This window comes from Jaculus jaculus, chromosome 11, assembly GCF_020740685.1.
Source record: "Jaculus jaculus isolate mJacJac1 chromosome 11, mJacJac1.mat.Y.cur, whole genome shotgun sequence".
Taxonomy (NCBI): Eukaryota; Metazoa; Chordata; class Mammalia; order Rodentia; family Dipodidae; genus Jaculus; species Jaculus jaculus.
Window position 1 is genome coordinate 102,174,476 of NC_059112.1, and position 17,864 is coordinate 102,192,339.

The 17,864-nt window shown below is 41.7% G+C and overlaps 1 protein-coding gene across 2 annotated transcripts in view; it reads left to right on the forward strand.

Annotated features, from left to right (window-relative positions):
* The window catches only part of Gspt1 (G1 to S phase transition 1), a 44,427-nt gene that overhangs the window by 7,852 nt on the left and 18,711 nt on the right, over window positions 1-17,864 (forward strand). Inside the window, exons 2-6 of one of the 2 annotated variants that reach the window (XM_004652266.3) lie at window positions 9,388-9,429; window positions 9,547-9,588; window positions 11,458-11,682; window positions 13,504-13,537; window positions 16,593-16,670. In XM_004652266.3, the coding sequence (XP_004652323.2) occupies window positions 9,388-9,429; window positions 9,547-9,588; window positions 11,458-11,682; window positions 13,504-13,537; window positions 16,593-16,670 (421 nt within the window). Of the gene's footprint in view, window positions 1-9,387; window positions 9,430-9,546; window positions 9,589-11,454; window positions 11,683-13,503; window positions 13,538-16,592; window positions 16,671-17,864 lie in introns of both variants that reach the window. The other variant, XM_004652265.3, reaches the window with a different exon arrangement.

Below are 17,864 nucleotides of genomic sequence, written 5' to 3' on the forward strand. Positions count from 1 at the left end.
TGAGGCTCTCTAACCCAGGCTGACCTGGGACTTAACTCTAGCTCAGGCTGCCTCAAAGTGACCCTCCTGACTCGTTAGCTGTAAGGTGTTTATTTTATACCAGGACTGCTTAAGTTTTGTCCTTATTTTCAGTAGATTCTAGTAAAGCATAGCTTGATAATAGATGCATCTTGTTACTGTTCTCCAGGTAGGACCAGTTTCCCATTATAATTCTTACAGGGGCAAAGAAAGGAACAGTAAGCATTTCCTGAGCCTCTTTCAGCACTCTAGCCTAGGAGTGGTGATGCTTAATTCCAAAACATAGCCTAACTAGGTAATTGTATGTCATTTCACTTGGAAAAGAAAACAAGAATTGCATACTAAGCAATCTCTGTGCATATCTCCTTTGGGGAGTAGAAAAAATGTTTTACTGTTCTTTTTGTACCTTATTGGGGCAATCTAAAATGGCTTTTTAAAATATATTTTAATATAACTTGTTGTTTTTGAATTAGTATAGAAATCCAAGACATTAAAATTGCTTGAACAAAGTAGCTTTTGTTACTGTACAGAAAGTCTCATCTGGTTGATAGGTGTCATTGCTTTAATGACTGAATAACTAGGTTCTTAGAATGTGAAGACTGGAAATGATTTCAGCTGTAATACAATCTCAGTTTTGAATAATCTGAAGCCTAGGCATGCTAAGTTGTTATCTAAGGTCACTCACACAGAGTTAATGACACAGTTAAATCTAGAATCCAGATTGCCAGCTACTAGTTTTAAGGCTTTTTCTACCATAGCATTCTGTTTGATAATAGAACATAAGGGCATGCCTATAGCTAATTACTGCAACCAGCATGGACTTTCTGACAGAGCCCTGGAATTTGCCTTTATAATGTTGGATTCTTAAAGGTTTTTATAATTAGTATGGGACTGTAAGAGCTCCTTGTGATAGTTGTTTCTTGAGCAGTCACTGCTGCCTAATTTGCCCTTTGATCAGTTAGTCTCTAGTATTTTTATTAGGTTTGTTTCAAGGTAGGGTCTCACTCTAGCTCAGGATGACCTGTAATTCAGTATGTAGTGTCAGGGTGGCCTCAAATTCACAGTGATCCGCCTACCTCTGTCTCCTGAGTTCTGGGATTAAAGACATGTGCCACCATGCCCAGTTTATTATTTTATTTTTGAGGGAAAGAGAAAATGGGCACGCCAGGGCCTTTCAGCCACTGTGAACAAACTCCAGATGTGTGTATCCCTTGTGTTGCATGTGTGACATTGTGCACTTGCGTTACTGTGTGTCTGGCTACATGGGACCTGGAGATTCAAACATGTGTTCTTAGGCTTCACAGGCAAACACCTTAACCACTGGGCCATCTCTCCAGCCCAAGTACTACTTTGTAATTGCTTCTTGCTGCATTTAAGAAAATGTTGGTGTAGATTACTTTAACTGGCTAGTTTGCCTTTGTACTTTTTTGTATGAATGTGTGTGCAGAGGTTGATGTCCAGGGTCTTCCATTTTTCCCACCACCTTATTGAGACAAGGTTTCTTGCTGAGCAGAAGTCTCCCACCCCCATAGGGTTTTCACTCTAGCCCAGGCTGACCTGGAATTCACTATGTAGTCTTAGGGTGGCCTCACACTCTGCCTCCTGAGTGATGGGATTTAAGACATGTGCCACCACAGCCGGCTTCTTGCTGAACTCTGAATTTAGAGCTCACCAATTTGCACTGTCTCACCTGACATTTTACATGGCTGCTGTGATTTGAACTCAAGTTCTAATGCTCGCATGGCATGCATTTTACCCACTGAGTATCTCCCCAACCTTCCTTTGTACTTTTGTTCCTTCCTTACCTCCCTTGCCTTCAGGGCCTGGCTATCATTGTCCATGCTAGTTTCAAGTGATCTTCCTGCATCTGTTTCCAAGCTGGGCCTTAATTGATTGACAGTCTTGCTCTCAGTTCTGAGTGCTGGACTTGCTGTATTTTCATTTTTTTATTTTATTTTTATTTTTTCAAGGTAGGGTCTCACTAGACCAGGCTTACCTGGAACTCACTCTGTAGCCCAGGCTGGCCTTGAACTCAGGGTGATCTTCCTGCCTCAGGCTCCCAAGTGATGGAATTAAAGACATAAGTCACCACCACACATGGCCATTTTCATCTTTAGAATGTTTGGTAACTGAATCAAATCACTGGCATTTTTATATGCTCTGCAAACTTTATTATAAGATTTTATTTTATTTATTTATTTATTAAAGACAGAAGGAGAGAGAGTGTGTGATGTGCCAGGGCCTCTAGCCACTGCAAACGAACTCCAGACGCATGTTGCACCATGTGCATCTGACTTACATGGGATCTGAAGAATCGAACCAGAGTCCTTAGGCTTTACAGGCATGCGCCTTAACTGCTAAGCTATTTCTCTAGACCTCTGCAAACTTCTCTATGAAGTTTGTGTTTACTGTTTTCCAGTATTGCCTGTGTAGAAAAGTGTAATTTTGTTGAGACGATCTGGTCTCCCGAGTGCTAAAGAAGTTTTAGTTCTTTATTTAAGCTACACTTCAACCTGTCTTAGTACATATTAATAATTAGTAAAATTAGTAAATAATTTGTAAAAAATTAAGTGACTGTATGGGGGTGGGCAGAAAAATGTAGTGGTAAAATTACAAGAAAAGCAGTATAACAACCAAAGGAGGGTTGGAGAGATGGCTTACTTGCCTGCAAAGCCAAAGAACCCAAGGTCATCTCCCCAGGACCCATGTAAGCCAGATGCACACGGTGGCGCATGCGTCTAGAGTTCATTTGCGGTAGCTGGAGGCCCTGGCACATCCATTCTCTTTCTCTCTCGCTCGCTCTTTCTCAAATAAATAAAAATTTAAAAAAGATTTTAGCCGGGCATGGTAGCGCACATCTTTAATCCCAGCACCCGGCATTGTGAATTCCAGGCTACTCTGAGACTTCATAGTGCATTCCAATTCAGCCTGGCTAGAGGGAGACCCTGTTGGGTTGGGGGAGACTATGTAGTCTCAGGTGGCTTCAAACTCATGGCAGTACTCCTACCTCTGCCTCCTGGGATTAAAGGCGTGCATCACCACGCCTGGCAGCCAGTAACTTTGTTGTTTTTTTTTCTTTTTCATTGTTGTTTTTTCGAGGTAGGGTCTTGCTATAGCCCAGGCTGACCTGAAATTCACTGTGTAGACTCAGGCTGGCCTTGAAATCACAGTGATCCTCCTACCTCTGCCTCCCTCATGCTGGGATTAAAGGTGTGCACCACCACCCTGGGCTTTGTGATGATTTTTGAGGTAGAGTTTTACTATGTAGGCAAGAGTGAACTGGATTCATGATCTTCTTGAGTTAGCCTTTGAAGTGCTGAGGTTATAGGCATGCACCATTATAATTGTCTTGATTAAGCATTTTTGAAGAATTAACCAAGCATTTGTGCTTAAGACATATAGTTTGGATCAAAATACAGCCTTTATTACCTATGTATATGGCCTTGACCAATTTATGTAATCTGGCCAAGTCATAGTCTCCATGTTCAAGTACTTTGGTCCTTGATAAAGCCTTAAAACTTTTTTTTGTGTGTGTGAGACCACGCCTGGCCCTTTAAAACATTTATACCATAGGTAGGAATTTAACTCATTGGCAGAGTCCTTGCCTAGTGTGCAGAAGGCCCTGGGTCTGATCTCTAGCACAGAAGAAGAAATGTTTTATTTTGCCCTTAAAAAAAAAAAATTATTAGCAAGAGGGAGAGAATGGGCATGCCAGGGACTCTAGCCACTGCAAATGAAGTCCAGATGCACCACCTTGGCTTACGTGAGTACTGGGGAATCAAACCTAGGACTTCAGGCTTCACAAGCAAGCACCTTAACCACTAAGTCATCTCTCCAGCCCAGAATTAAATGTGTTTTGAGGCAGGGTCTCATTGTAGCCCAAGATGACCTGGAACTCCCTCTATAGCCCAGGCTACTTTAACTTCATGGCTCAGCCTCCCAAGTGCTGGGATTACAGATTACTGTTTTAGTTAACTTGGATGACAACATGGCAAGACTCCTCACTTATCATTTTAAATCTGGGTACTGCAGTAGCATTAGCTAGTTCTTTCCTCCTCTATCTGACATTGAGGCCTTTTAATGTGGAGTATGATCATTGTGGTGGTGTTTTTTGAGGGGGATATGATCATTGTATTCGCTGGTGCGCTCTGACAGTGTTCCCCACATAGGTTTAAAAGTGCTTAGTAAAGGTGTGTTTCTGAACTTGAACTTAAAGCTAAGAAAACTTGAAGGCACAGCTTCATTTCTTAGGATGGTTGCTAGCTTCTTTCTCGAGCAGAGAATGAACTATGCAGGAAGTGAGAAAATAGGCCTCGGTGGTCTTGCTCCATAATTGAGAGCATCTAGAAACACTCTAAATCCAGGCTCATTAGTAGCCAGTAAAATTGAATGCCATGTGCTTTATGAAATAAAATGAATGAGCAAGAATTAACTATGTGTGTGACAACTACATACAATCATATCAAGTTTAAAGAGCATTTTGTTATATACCCTGTGGTTTTTCTGGCTCATTCCAAAATCTTTGGTACACAGATGTCACTAGCTTTGCATTTGGTTTTTGTGACCAGTGACCTGAATGGAGAGTTTTCCCCCTTGACTGTAGGAAGCTATGTTCAGCTTGCTTTGAAGTCTTTTAGTTTCATCATTAACATGCATAAGCACTTGATGTTCTCTTTGCCTCTGTAAGTTCTGCATGCTTACAAATGTCCTAGATTGGAGGATGTTTAAAAGACAAAACCACGAACAGATTGTTACTATGCTGCGTGACAACCACCGATAGTCTTATGATAGATGGCATTGTCCTGAGAAGTCCCTTGCAGCCACATCCATGGGGCACATATGTAAACTGAAGAGTTAGTGCTAGAATTTAAGAGGTGAGGTCCAAGTATCTTTGGTTTTAACATGCTCACATTTAGGGGAGAACCCCACTCTACCAGTCATCCAAGTGTTTATACTGCCTTAAGAAAATTGATACAGCTGGGTGTGGTGGCTCAGGCCTTCGATTCCAGCACTTGGGAGGCAGAGGTAGGAGGATCATTGTGAGTTCAAGGCCACCCTGAGACTACATAGTGAACTCCAGGTCAGTTTGAGCTAGAGTGAGACTACCTTGGAGGGAGAGGAGGTTTGATACATTGTAGCTACATCACTGCTTGCTTTACTGCTACAGGTTTTTTTGTGTTCATTTTTATTTATTTATTTATTTACTTGAGAGTGACAGACACAGAGAAAGAGGCAGATAGAGAGACAGACAGACAGACGTTGGTGCACCAGGGCCTCCAGCCACTGCAAATGAACTCCAGATGCTTGTGCCCCCTTGTGCATCTGGCTAACGTGAGTCCTGGGTAATTGAGCCTCGAACCCGGGTCTTTAGGCTTAACCGCTAAGCCATCTATCTCTCCAGCCCCTACAGGCTTTTTTTTTTTAGGGGCTATTTGAGGAAAGACAGGATGGCACTTGTATAACTTAGGAAAAAAACCAGTTAATTCTGATATGTCTGTATATTAAATAGTAGTGATTACAGTATCTATGTCATAGGGCATTTTGAAAGAATAAACAACATATAATCAACATTTGAAGGCTTAGTAAAAAAACAGTTGGTCGCTGGTTATGGTGGTGCACACGTCTAACTAGTAAGTTCCAGGCCCGCAAGGACACTTTCTCAGATAACAGAAGAACAAAGGAGGAGTGTCAGTTGGCATTAGGATAAATTGCCAGTACTTCACTCCTATCTACATCACTGGAGTTCTTTGGATCCCTGTCTACCCATAATAGGTACTCAGTAAATGCTAATTGATAGAATTGAACTGGAGGTATTTATGTAATAAGTGGAAACAGACATTAGTGAATTATCTACTAGGTGCCATTTCTTAAATTGATACTAAACAAACGTGTTTTCTCACTTAATCCTCTCAGCAGGCCTGTCAGCTTGATGATACATCATTTCCCTAACTCTAGTAAATGAAGTAACTGCATCTCACAACTTGTAATTGACAGGCAAGGTCAGCTGAGTCCAACAGTCCTATCACTGCCTTTACTACTACCTCTTTTTGTTTGTTTGTTTGTTTTTTGTTTTTCTAAGATAGGGTCTCACTCTGGCCCAGGCTGACCTGGAATTCACTTTGGAGTCTCAGGGTGGCCTCGAACTCATGGCGATCCTTCTACCTCTGCCTCCCGAGTGCTGGGATTAAAGGCATGCGCCACCACGCCCGGCTGTACTACCTCCTTCTTAAACAGCTTATGAACTTGTGTCACTGACTGGCTTGTTCTGAGGTGTAAGTTTTCCTTATTCTTACAGTTTTCTTCAAAACAGGAAAGGAAGACCAGCCAAAGTAACACACAACTGTAATCTCAGCACTGCAAAATGAGTATATACACCAAATATACTTGGGATAGGGTTCATGTAGCCACGGCTGGTCTCTAACTACCTGTGTTGTTGAGGATGACCTTGAACTTTGGGCCCACTTCCACTTCAGCACACACCACAATACCCAGTTTTATGCTGTTTTGGGGATAGCATCCAGGGCTTAATGCATGCTTGGCAGGTGTTCTACCAACAGAGCTATATATATCCCCAGCCCAGGAGACCTATTTTAATTTTTTTAAATTTATTTATTTAAGAGAGAATGAGAAAGAGAATGGGTACACCAGGGCCTTCAGCCAATGTAAATGAACTCCAGATGCCTGTGCCACCTTGTGCATCTGGTTTATGTGGGTCCTGGGGAATTGGACCTGGGTCCTTTGGCTTTGTAGGCAAATCCCTTAACCACTAAGCCATTTCACCAGCCCCCCCCCTTTTTTAAATTATTTATTTATTTATTTGAGAGAGACAGACACAGAGAGAAAGACAGATAGAGAGAGAGAGAGAGAGAGAATGGGCGCGCCAGGGCTTCCAGCCTCTGCAAACGAACTCCAGATGCGTGTGCCCCCTTGTGCATCTGGCTAACGTGGGACCTGGGGAACCGAGCCTCGAACCGGGGTCCTCAGGCTTCACAGGCAAGCACTTAACCGCTAAGCCATCTCTCCAGCCCCCCCCCCCTTTTTTTTAAAGCCAGGCTTGATGACTAGTGACTTTATTCCAGCACTCAGGAATTAGCTTAGGCCAATCACTGTGAGTTTGAGGTCAGCCTGGGCTACAATGAGACCCTGCCTTAAAAACAAAACAAGCTGGGCATGGTGACATCCTTTAATCCCAGCACTTGGAAGGCAGAAGTAGGAGGATCACTGTGTGAGTTACAGGTCAGCCTGGGCTAGAGACTACAGCTTGTAAAAAACACAAATAACCAAAAGAAAAGAAAGAAAGAGAAAAGCAGAACAGAAGTCACCTCTATTGTGTGAAGACTACAGTTTGTGTCCATTTGCAACTGTAGTTTACCTATTCCACCTCGTATCTGCTAATGTCTTACTTATCACAGCAATCCTTCTACCTCTCCAGTGCTGGGATTTAAAGCATGTGCCACCATACCCAGTGTGTGTGTGGGGGGGGGGGGAGGATATAGGCACATCAGGGCCTCTAGCCATTGCAAGTGAACTCCAGATGCATACACTGATTTGTGCATCTGGCTTTACATGGGTGCCAGGGGATCAAACTTGAGTCATTAGGTTTTGCAGGCAAATGCCTTAACCATTGAACCATCTCTCCTACTCTTCCTTTCTCCTGACTTCTACCAGGTGTTGCTTCTGCTGTGTGCACTGTCCACATTGCTCAAAGGTGTGCTTCCTTGCAGTGGTGATAACTGTGGGTCTTGTTGCTAGCAGTGCCTCTCACATCAGTGCATTCATTCAGAACATTCTTCCTGATGCTCTGAGCATATCACTTCTCAAAAAATCTTGAAAAGGTCTGGAGAGATGGCTCACTGGGTAAAATGCATCCCTTGCAAGCATGAGGACCTGAGTTTAGATCCCCAGAACCCAGGTAAAATGCTGGGCATAGTGGTGTGCACCTCTAATCTCAATGCTGGGTGGAGGTAGAGACCTGAGTTCCACAGGGCATGCTGACTGCTTGTCTGGGTGAACCTGTGAGCTCCAGGCTCAGTGAGAGACTGTCTTAAAAATAAGTTTCAGAGCAATAGAGGGAGGACATTTGACTATAGCTTGTAAAAAACATGCATGTGTATACCACACACAAAGCAAAAACAGTACTTAATGGAGCTGCAGAGATGGGTCATCAATAAAGGGCTCTTGATAACAAAGTTTGAAGCCTGGGTTCAATTCTGTGCTGTTCCCATAAAGCCAGATGCACAATATTTAAAATAATCATATACATGCTGAGCATAATGGTGCTTGCTTGTAATCCCAGATTCTGAAGTCTGAGGTTGGGAATGTAGCTGACTGGTAGAACACTTGCCAAGTATGTAACAGGTCCTGAGTTTGATCCTTGATAGGATACTGCATTGCCACCGTTTGTTTGTGGGGGTGGGGGAGGTTTGGTGTTCTGTTTTTTTTTTTTTGAATCAGGGTCTCATGTAATCCAGACTAGCTGTGAACTCTGATCTTTCTGCCTCTACCTCCAAAGTGCTGGGATTACAGGTATGTGTCAGTCTTTCTGTGTTGATTCTTGTTAGGTGGTAATACATTCTGGGCAGTGGTTTTAGATATTTGTTCCTCCCTCTCCCAAGGTAGATTCTTGCTGTAGCCTAGGCTGACGTGGAATTCACTATGTAGTCTCAGGCTGGCCTCAAACTCATGGTGATCCTCTTACCTCTTGCTTCCTAAATGCTGGGATTAAAGGCATGTACTACCATGCCCAGTTTAAATATGAGTTTTATAGGTTACAAATTTACAATTTTACATTACTATATGAATCATGTGATGTCAATTTTTTTGGCATATTTCTGTCTTGGGAATATGTGAGCATTTTTCATATACAAATGTCATTTACATTAACCAAATATAAAAACAGACTTAACATACATAGTTCTCCTACAGCTTTCAGGGACACCATATGTGGATTTGCAGTTTGACAACTGGAATCTGAATTAATGCTTTTAAGAGTTCTAGAGTAGACAAAGCTGGCATAATAGGAATCACTTTTTGTCTTTTTCCTTTCCCTCCCTCCCTTTCTTCCTTTCTTCTTTCTTTTGTGTGTGTGTGTGTGTATGGTTTTTTAGGTAGGGTCTCACTTTGGCCCAGGCTGACCTGGAACTTATTTATACTTCCAGGCTGGCCTTGAGTTCACAGATCCTCCTATCTCTGCCTCCTGAGTGCTGGGGTTATAGGCATGTGCCGCCATGCCTGGCCATCCTAAGACTACAGGTCAGCCTGGGCTAGAGCAAGACCCTATCTTGGAAAACAACAACAAAACAAAACAAAAAAAGATAGGTAAAACAAGCTACAGGTTAATTTCTAATCAAACTTTTTTCTGTTAAACAGCACCTGTGGAGTCCTCTCAAGAAGAACAGTCCTTGTGTGAAGGTAATTATTTATGTGGTTCTCTGGAAGCCTACTCAAGAAAACATGAAGTTGTCTGTGGTGTGTAAAGCTAGATACTGGTTTGTAAATGTATATATTATATCTCAATCTCTTCTCTAGGTTCAAATTCAGCTGTTAGCATGGAACTTTCAGAACCTGTTGGTAAGACAATTTCTGACCATATTAATACAGTAGTATGAAACTTTCTCCAGATTTAAGATGCAAATGTAAGTTCTGATCATTGTAATGCCTATGTTCTTGCTATTAGCATTTATTTAACAGTGTCTTGACAAATACAGTGATTGCAAATGGAATTGCAGTGGTCAGTTTAAATAGTTGTACTTGTTCCATTCACTTTGTCAGAATTTCACTTCCTGTTTATTACTTTATTACTCTTAAAAGGATGCCAAAGTCTTACTATTTGAAAAGGAAATGGGAGCCAGGCATGGCACGCAGGAAAATCACCATGAGTTTGAGGCCAGCCTGGGCTAAAGTGAGACCATGCCTCAAAAAAATAAAAAATAAAGGAAATATATTTCCTAAATCCTTTTACACTTTCTCTGTGTTAGGATTTTATTATTTGTGTTTGAGGTGGGTGCCTGCATACTGCCACATGTATGTGGAGGTCAGAGGACAGCCTCAGGATATTAGTCCTCTCAACCTTGTTTGAGACAGGGTCTCTCGTGTTTTGCCACTGGGAAGACCAAAGTAGTTGGTTTGTGAGGTTCAGGACTCTCTTAACTCTACTTCCCATTGCCATAGACCTGTTGGGATTACGTAAGTAAGAGTTACTATGTGTCTCACTTTTTACATGCTTGTTGGGATTTTGAACTCTGTTGGCGGGTTTATGGGGCAAGCACCTTTAACCATTAAATGATCTCCCCAGCTCCCATAAATTTTTTGCTTGGTGGTGTGTTTTTGTGAATGTGCATGTTGTGTGCCTTTTTTTTTTTTTTTTTTTTTCCCCGAAGTAGGGTCTTGCTCTAGCCCAGGCTGACCTAGAATTCACTATGTAGTCTCAGGGTGGCTTCAAGCTCATGGTGGTCCTCCTACCTCTGCCTCCCCAGTGCTGGGATTAAAGACGTGAGCTGCCACACCCTGCTTTGTGTGCATGTTTGTATGTGTGTAGGCATGAAAAAGCCAGAGTACAAACTCTGATATTCTCCTCACATATAAGTTGCAGAAATCCACATCACTGGGGTGCAGGCATGTGACACTACACTCAGTTTTTATGTGGGTACTGAGAGATCGAACTTGGGTTCTCATGCTTGAGGGACACTATACCTTTCTCTGGTTCCCTGTGTTCTGGTCTTGAACTTTTGTCCCACTGGAAGAGCTGGGCTACTGGGAGTATTAGGCCTCTTGTTTACATTTGGTTTGCCCTAAGGAAATGCAGCCTTACTGGTCTAGATGTCTCCCAAGGTCTCTGAATCAGTTTTGCTGTGAGCAGTGAGGCCAGCATGAAAACTTAGTATTTCAGTTGTGAAAGGATTTTCCTGCTTTGTGTGTGAGTGTGGGTAGGTGGTGGTAGTATCCTCTGTTATGTGGATTTTCCTTATTTTTATTTTTATTTTTTTGAGGTAGGGTCTCACTCTAGCCCAGGCTGACCTGGAATTCACCATGGAGTCTCAGGGTGGCCTCACACTCACAGCAATCCTCCTACCTCTGCCTCCCAAGTGCTGGGATTAAAGGTGCACACCTCCACGCCTGGCTCTTTTTTTTTTTTTTACTTATTTATTTGAGAGTGACGGAAAGAGGCAGAGAGAGAGAGGAGAGAGAATGGGCACGCCAGGGCTTCCAGCCACTGCAAACGAACTCCAGACCCCTAAGCCCCCTTGTGCATCTGACTTTATGTAGGTCCAGGGGAATCGAGCCTCAAACTGGGGTGTGGATTTTCTTTTTGTGTCTCTGGACATTAGGAGATTAAACTTACATATTCCATTTATTTGTTTGAACTGCTAGCAGATGTGTTTAAACATGCTTTAACATAAGTCTTTTCCAGAATTGAGTTAGAATGTGTTTCTTCAGTAGAAAATGGAGAGACAGAAATGTCCCCAGAAGAATCGTGGGAGCACAAAGAAGAAATAAGTGAAGCAGAGCCGGGGGGCGGTTCCTTGGGAGATGGAAGGCAACCAGAAGAAAGCACCCAAGAAATGATGGAGGAGGAGGAAGAAATGCCAAAACCTAAATCGGTGGTTGCACCACCAGGTGCTCCTAAAAAAGAACATGTAAATGTTGTGTTCATTGGGCATGTAGGTAAGTTGTATTTTAGCAGTTATGAAGCATGAGCAAAATCAATGGGTCCATCACATCAGATCATGTTATTTATAAGGGAACTTGGAGAAGTTAGTTGACCCTGAACTGAAATAATCTAAAATGGTGTGTGTGTGTATAAAAGTAAGTACAGGGTTGACCCCAGGGTCACACATGCTAAATGCTTTGTTGTTGTTTTTAACTTGTGAGATCTCTTCTGGCAATAAATAAATAAATAAATGCAGGTATTTTATTAAGTTTTGGTAGAAGAACAATTATGTAATAGCATAGAGGTGGGAAGAAAGTAAGCTGACATAAATGGGATGGATAATTAGTCTGTAAGCCATTGATGATGGTTTAGCAGGCTGATATTAATTAATATCCTAGAAAATGGGTGTGTTTTTCACCTGAACATTTAATTTATTCATTTTAGTGGGATTAACCTTATTAGTAGTCAGTTTAATTTTGTGTGAAGAAAGAAATTATTTCTGGGCCCTTGTCAAGTTTCTCATTTAGTCAAACCAAACAAAATTGCACTTAATTAGATGTTTTCTAACATCCTCAAAATTGTATTAAGAAAATACAAGGAGTCTGTGATATTTTTCTTCCAGGGACACTCCCCCAACCCCTTTTTTTTCTGTTTTTTTTTTTTTTTTTTTTGGTTCTAGCCTATTTATTGAGGTAGGGACCATGTATGTGGCCCGGGCTGGCCTTGAATGCATGCTCTTCTTGTCTCAGCCTTAGTTCAGGTATTACAGATAGGTCCTGTCATGCCTGCCTTTTTTCCCCCTCAATATGACACACTAAACTCCTTTTATAGAAGAAACTTTGAAATGTAGAAAGGAATGCATATTCTGTTTGAAATGAAAGAAAGATGCCATAATATGGCCCAGCATGATGGGGCACATCTGTAATCCCAGAACTTGGGTGGTAGAGGTACAAGAATCAGGTTCAAAGTCAGCCTGAGCTACATGAGATCCGTCTCAAAAAGGAACATCAAATAGAAGAGAGACTCATTAAAAAGAAGGAAATTCAGTGTAGGGGGATTTGGGAAGGTGAAAAGGGAGAGGCCAAAAGCAATTATCATGGTATCTCGTCTGTATGTGTGGAAGTTGTCATTAGGTAGGGTCAGGTGGGGAGGATGACTACCTGTCATAAACAGCTCCTGCTCTTCAGCTGCTGTTGCTGTTTTGTTCTCTCGGATTCTGCTTAGGCAGTGTTTTGTTGCTGAAGGACCTTCACCTCCCCTACATCCCCTCCCCCCCCCAGGTATGCTCTTACTGTAGCCCAGGCTATCCTTTAACTCACTATGGAGTCTCAGGTTGGCTCAAATTCACAGCAGTTCACCTACCTCAGCTTCTCCAGTGCTGGGATTAAAGGCATGTGCCACCATGCCCAGCTAGAACCTGCCTTTTAAAAATATTTGTTTATTGGAGAGAGAGAGAGAGAATGGGTATGCCAGGGCCTACTGCCACTGCAAACGAACTCTAGATGCATGTGCCACTTTGTGCATCTGGTTTTATCTGGGTACTGGAGAATTGAACCCTGGCTGTCAGGCATTGCAAGCAAATGCCTTTAACCACCAAGCTATCTCTACAGCCCCTAGAACCTGTGTTTTATTATCAGTAAAATATTTCTGAGTCTTAGTACCCTTGTTGTCCAAGGGAGAAGGTCTCTAGGCTTTCTACCTCAAATTCCTATAACAGTTTAGTTGCTTTGACAAGGTTTGATTATACTTGCTAGATAGTAACTGTACTTGTTGCTTGCATTGTTAGTTTTGCTAGCTTTGACTTACGGTTTACATTTTATTGATGTTACTTTTAGATGCAGGCAAGTCAACCATTGGAGGACAAATAATGTAAGTCTGTCTTTTTTTTTTTTTAACTTTTAAAGAATAAAATTTATTTTAGAGTAAGAGGGAAAGAAGGAAAAAGCAAGCTTCTCACAGAGGAGGGGCTTCCAGAGCTGAAAAAGGCCTACTTTTTGAGAAATAATTCTTAAAAGATATTTTATTTATTTATTTATTTGAAAGAGAGAGAATGAATTCGCCAGGACTTCCAGCTACTGCAAATGAACTTCTGATACGTGCACCCCCTTCTATATCTGGCTTACATGGGTCCTGGAGACTCAAACCAGGATCCTTTGGCTTTGCAGGCAAATACCTTAATGGCTAAACCATTTCTCCAGCCCCCAAACCGACGGTTTTTGTGGGAACTAAACCTTCATTGAAAGGGGAAAGCTCACCTGTCCTGAGTGTGTGATTGGTTGGCTTGAGTGAAGGTGAGAGATGATGATGATGGGTTCAATGCATCCAGTACTACACGGGTTCAGGACGAGCTGCAGGAGTTTGTCTATGCCAGCAAGACGCTACCGCCCCCTTCCACCATCTTGTATTATCAGCGGCTCAGCTCTTTTCCTGATCCACTTAACCCAGACAGCTGTCTCCTGCGCTGTTTCAACCCCCCTTTCAGAGGCCACCCTGACTGCTCTTAGGGAAATGGGCTGATGACCACTCAAAAGTGCTGAATGCTAGTGGGGAGCGATGTTAGGCTACAGTAGTTAGGGTTTTTCTGGTTAACTGTAGGGAGGGCTAGCTACAAGCCTATGGTAGAACATTTTGGTTAGATGGTCAGCTTTTGGTCCCTGGAGTGTCTGTCTCTTTTATATTTTTGGCATTTAGAACTGTATCTGAAATACACACAAAGGAGTGTTAGTAACAAAAAATTGAGATAGAAGTGTCAAGGAATCAGCTTATTAAGACAGAAAACTGGAAAGACAATTGTCATTGCTATACTGAGGTATGGTAATACCAAGTTGGAACAAGGGTTACTTTTTTTTTTTTAATATTTTACTTTTATTTATTTGTTTATTTGAGAGGGCAGGAGGGAGAAAGAAGAAAGGAAGGACACACCAGGGCCTCCAGCCGCTGCAAACGAACAAATGAGGCATGTGCCACAGTGCATGTGGTTCCTGGGGAATTGAACCGTGGTCCTTTGGCTTTGCAGGCAAGCGCCTTAACTGCTAAGCCATTTTTCCAGCCCAGGGCTGCTCATTTTTAAGCACCTTAAATGTCAGAGGTAGTCAACTTCCTTACCTTGGGTTTGAGCCAGTTGGCATCTGAAGAGCAGCTTAAGGTCTTCTGGAGGATCACAGGTATAGTCAGGGCCTCTGGCCCTTTTGTCTGGAGGGTCAGTGGAAACTGGGAAGGGTCTAAAGCAGTCCTTAGTTTGTGGCACGTGTGATGTACCCCCAAGTCTAGTCTTGCTACTCACACTGCAAATCTGTGTTGAGATGTCTGGAAACCGTAATGAGTCCCCCAAAATGATACTGTCTAGGGATTCTGGGTTCGTATTCTCTACCAATTAAGGAAATAAGAGGCTGGAAAGTACTTTATTAGAATAAAGTTTATCTTAGAGTGAGAGGGAAAGAAAACAAGCTCCTTACAGGAGGGGGCTGCCAGAGTTGGAAACAAACAAAAAACCCAGTACATCTTTTAATGGTACAGTATAATTTTTAAGACTGAATTAATATCAGGCAATGTAAGCATTCCTGTAGCAATACAAAAGAAGCAAAATAAGTGACCCTCTCTTCAAGTTAAGAGAAATTAATAAATCATCTCTAGAGAAGCTGAGGTGAGGTAATTTTTGTGTTGTAATCATTGTTAGGATTTTAATCACTGGAATATTAGTTAAATGTATTTCTGAAAGCTGTCTCCAGGACCCACATAAGGTAGATGCACAAGGGGGCACATGCATCTGGAGTTTGTTTTCAGTGGCTGGAGGCCCTAGTGTGCCCATTCTCTCCTCCTCTATCTCCCAAAAAATGGAGGTCTTGGTCTGCTCGGATTGTATAGCCTCTGGCATTAAGTAGAAACCATATCTGACAGTCATTCCCCATATTTAAATGTCACACGACATTTAGTTGCTATATCTCAATAGTCTCAACCTGTGACTTTTTCTGTCTTTCCTTATCCTTCATGACATTAGTAACTGTGTGTGTGGTGTATATGCACTGTGATGGTGTGCTTGCTTAAAAGAACTTTGGGTATTGTTATTCTTGCTCTTCTGCTCATCCTTTTTCAGCAAAAGACTCTTAGTGATCCCAGAGCTTCCTCCCCCCCCCCCCCACAAATTCTATTCTCTTCTCCCCACTAAACTGGGGTTATGGACTTATGTGGCCATATCCAGCTGCTGATGTGGGTCCTGAGGCTTGCACACTTACACAGGAAGGGCTCTTAACCCCTGAGCCATCTCTCTAACTGACCAGTTATTTCAAGAATATTTTTCAGAGAAAAAAAAAAAAAAAAAAAAAAAAAAATATATATATATATATATATATATATATATATATATATTTTTTTTTTTTTTTCCTTTTTCAGGCCAGGTGTGGTGGCACACGCCTTTAATCCCAGCACTTGGGAGGCAGAGGTAGGAGGATCTCCATGAGTTCAAGGCCACCCTGAGACTATATAGTGAGTTCCAGGTCAGCCTGAGCTTGAGTGAGACCCTACCTCAAAAAAGTTTTTTTTTTTTTTTTAATTTGTATTGTTTCATTATAGCTAGATAAGTATCACAGAAAGATATGCTGTGTTCTTTTCTGTGGGGTTCCTTGATATCAGTAATCATGTTTTACTTAGTATGTTTTATAAAGTACTGAGCTGAGTCTACTTGCTTAAGGTTCTGTCTCTGTCAGTGTCTTCTACTATACAGTGTTAGTTTTTTTCCTTTATCTGATTTGAGACTATGCAATACCCTTTGTTTACTTAAACTTTCCATGATTTCAGTATCATTTGTGGTGATTTACTTTAAAATAGCTATTTTCTGGAGTTGAAATTGCCTTCAAGGGCTTTAAAGTTTTCCTTACTTCCCTGAGTAATTTGTGGGTAATTGTTCACTTTCTTTAACAATTTTCAGGTATTTGACTGGAATGGTTGATAAAAGGACACTTGAGAAATATGAAAGAGAAGCTAAAGAAAAAAACAGAGAGACTTGGTATGGTAAAATTTTATGACATTATGAATTGCTTTCAAGAAAACACTGGAACCTTAATGGTTTTATGGTCTGTTAAAACATAATTTTTAGCCATGCACAGTGCTTTATGCTTGTAATCCCAGTCATGAGGCTGAAGCTAGAGGATTTTTGAGAACAACCTGGGCAACATGGTGGGGTATAGTCTCAAGAAAATGTGCAAAGCAGAGTTTTGTCTGAAGTGTTGTCAAAATAAAGGAAAAGTTTTCTTTTCCCTCATAATATATGTAACTCACACACAGAAAATTTGGAAGTTATCCAACTACCTAGTGATAGGAGATTTGCTGAATAAAGTATAAGCCATGTATTTAGTTTGATAACCCAGTTTGTACATTTATAAAAAGAATATATATATTTAATTTTTTTATTATTAGAGATAGGGAAGGAGAGAAGGAAAGAGAGAAAATGGGTATGCCAGGGCCTCAAGCCACCGGAGAAACAAACTCCAGATGAATGTACTATCATACACATCTGGCTTATTTGGGATCTGGAGAATTGAACCTGGGTCCTTCAGCTTCACAGGAAAACACCTTAACTGCTAAACCATCCTTCCAGGCCTGTACATTTATGAAATTTATAATGAGCAGGGATAGAAGTTAGGAGATTTTTTTTAATTTTAATGAGAAAGAGAAGTAGCATTTGAGTGCCTTCAGCCACTACAATCTTGTGCACATGTGTGACCTTGCATGCATGCATCACCTTGTGTGTCTAGCTTATATGGGCTCTGGAGAGTTGAACATGGGTCTTTAGGCTTTGCAAACAAACTCCTTAACCTCTAAGCCATCTCTCCAGCTGTGGTGGTTTGATTCAGGTGACCCCATAAACTTAGATTTTAGCTGATGGAGATTTGGAAACTAATGCTTCATGGAGGCAATGCATTGTTGGGGGCAGGCTTATGAGTATTATAGCCAGTGTCCCCATGCCATTGTTTGGCACACTCTCCTGTTGCTATTGGCCAGGGGGAAATGTCCACCCTGTGCTCATGCCATTGCTTTCCCCTGTCATTATGTGGGTTCCCCTCAGGTCTGTAAGCCAAAATAAACCTCTTTTCCCACAAGCTGGTCGTGGTTGGGTGATTTCTGCTAGCAGTTTGAACCTGACTGCAACACCAGCCCAGAAGTTAGGGTAATTAAAATGATTTAAAAAGTTGCAACTTTT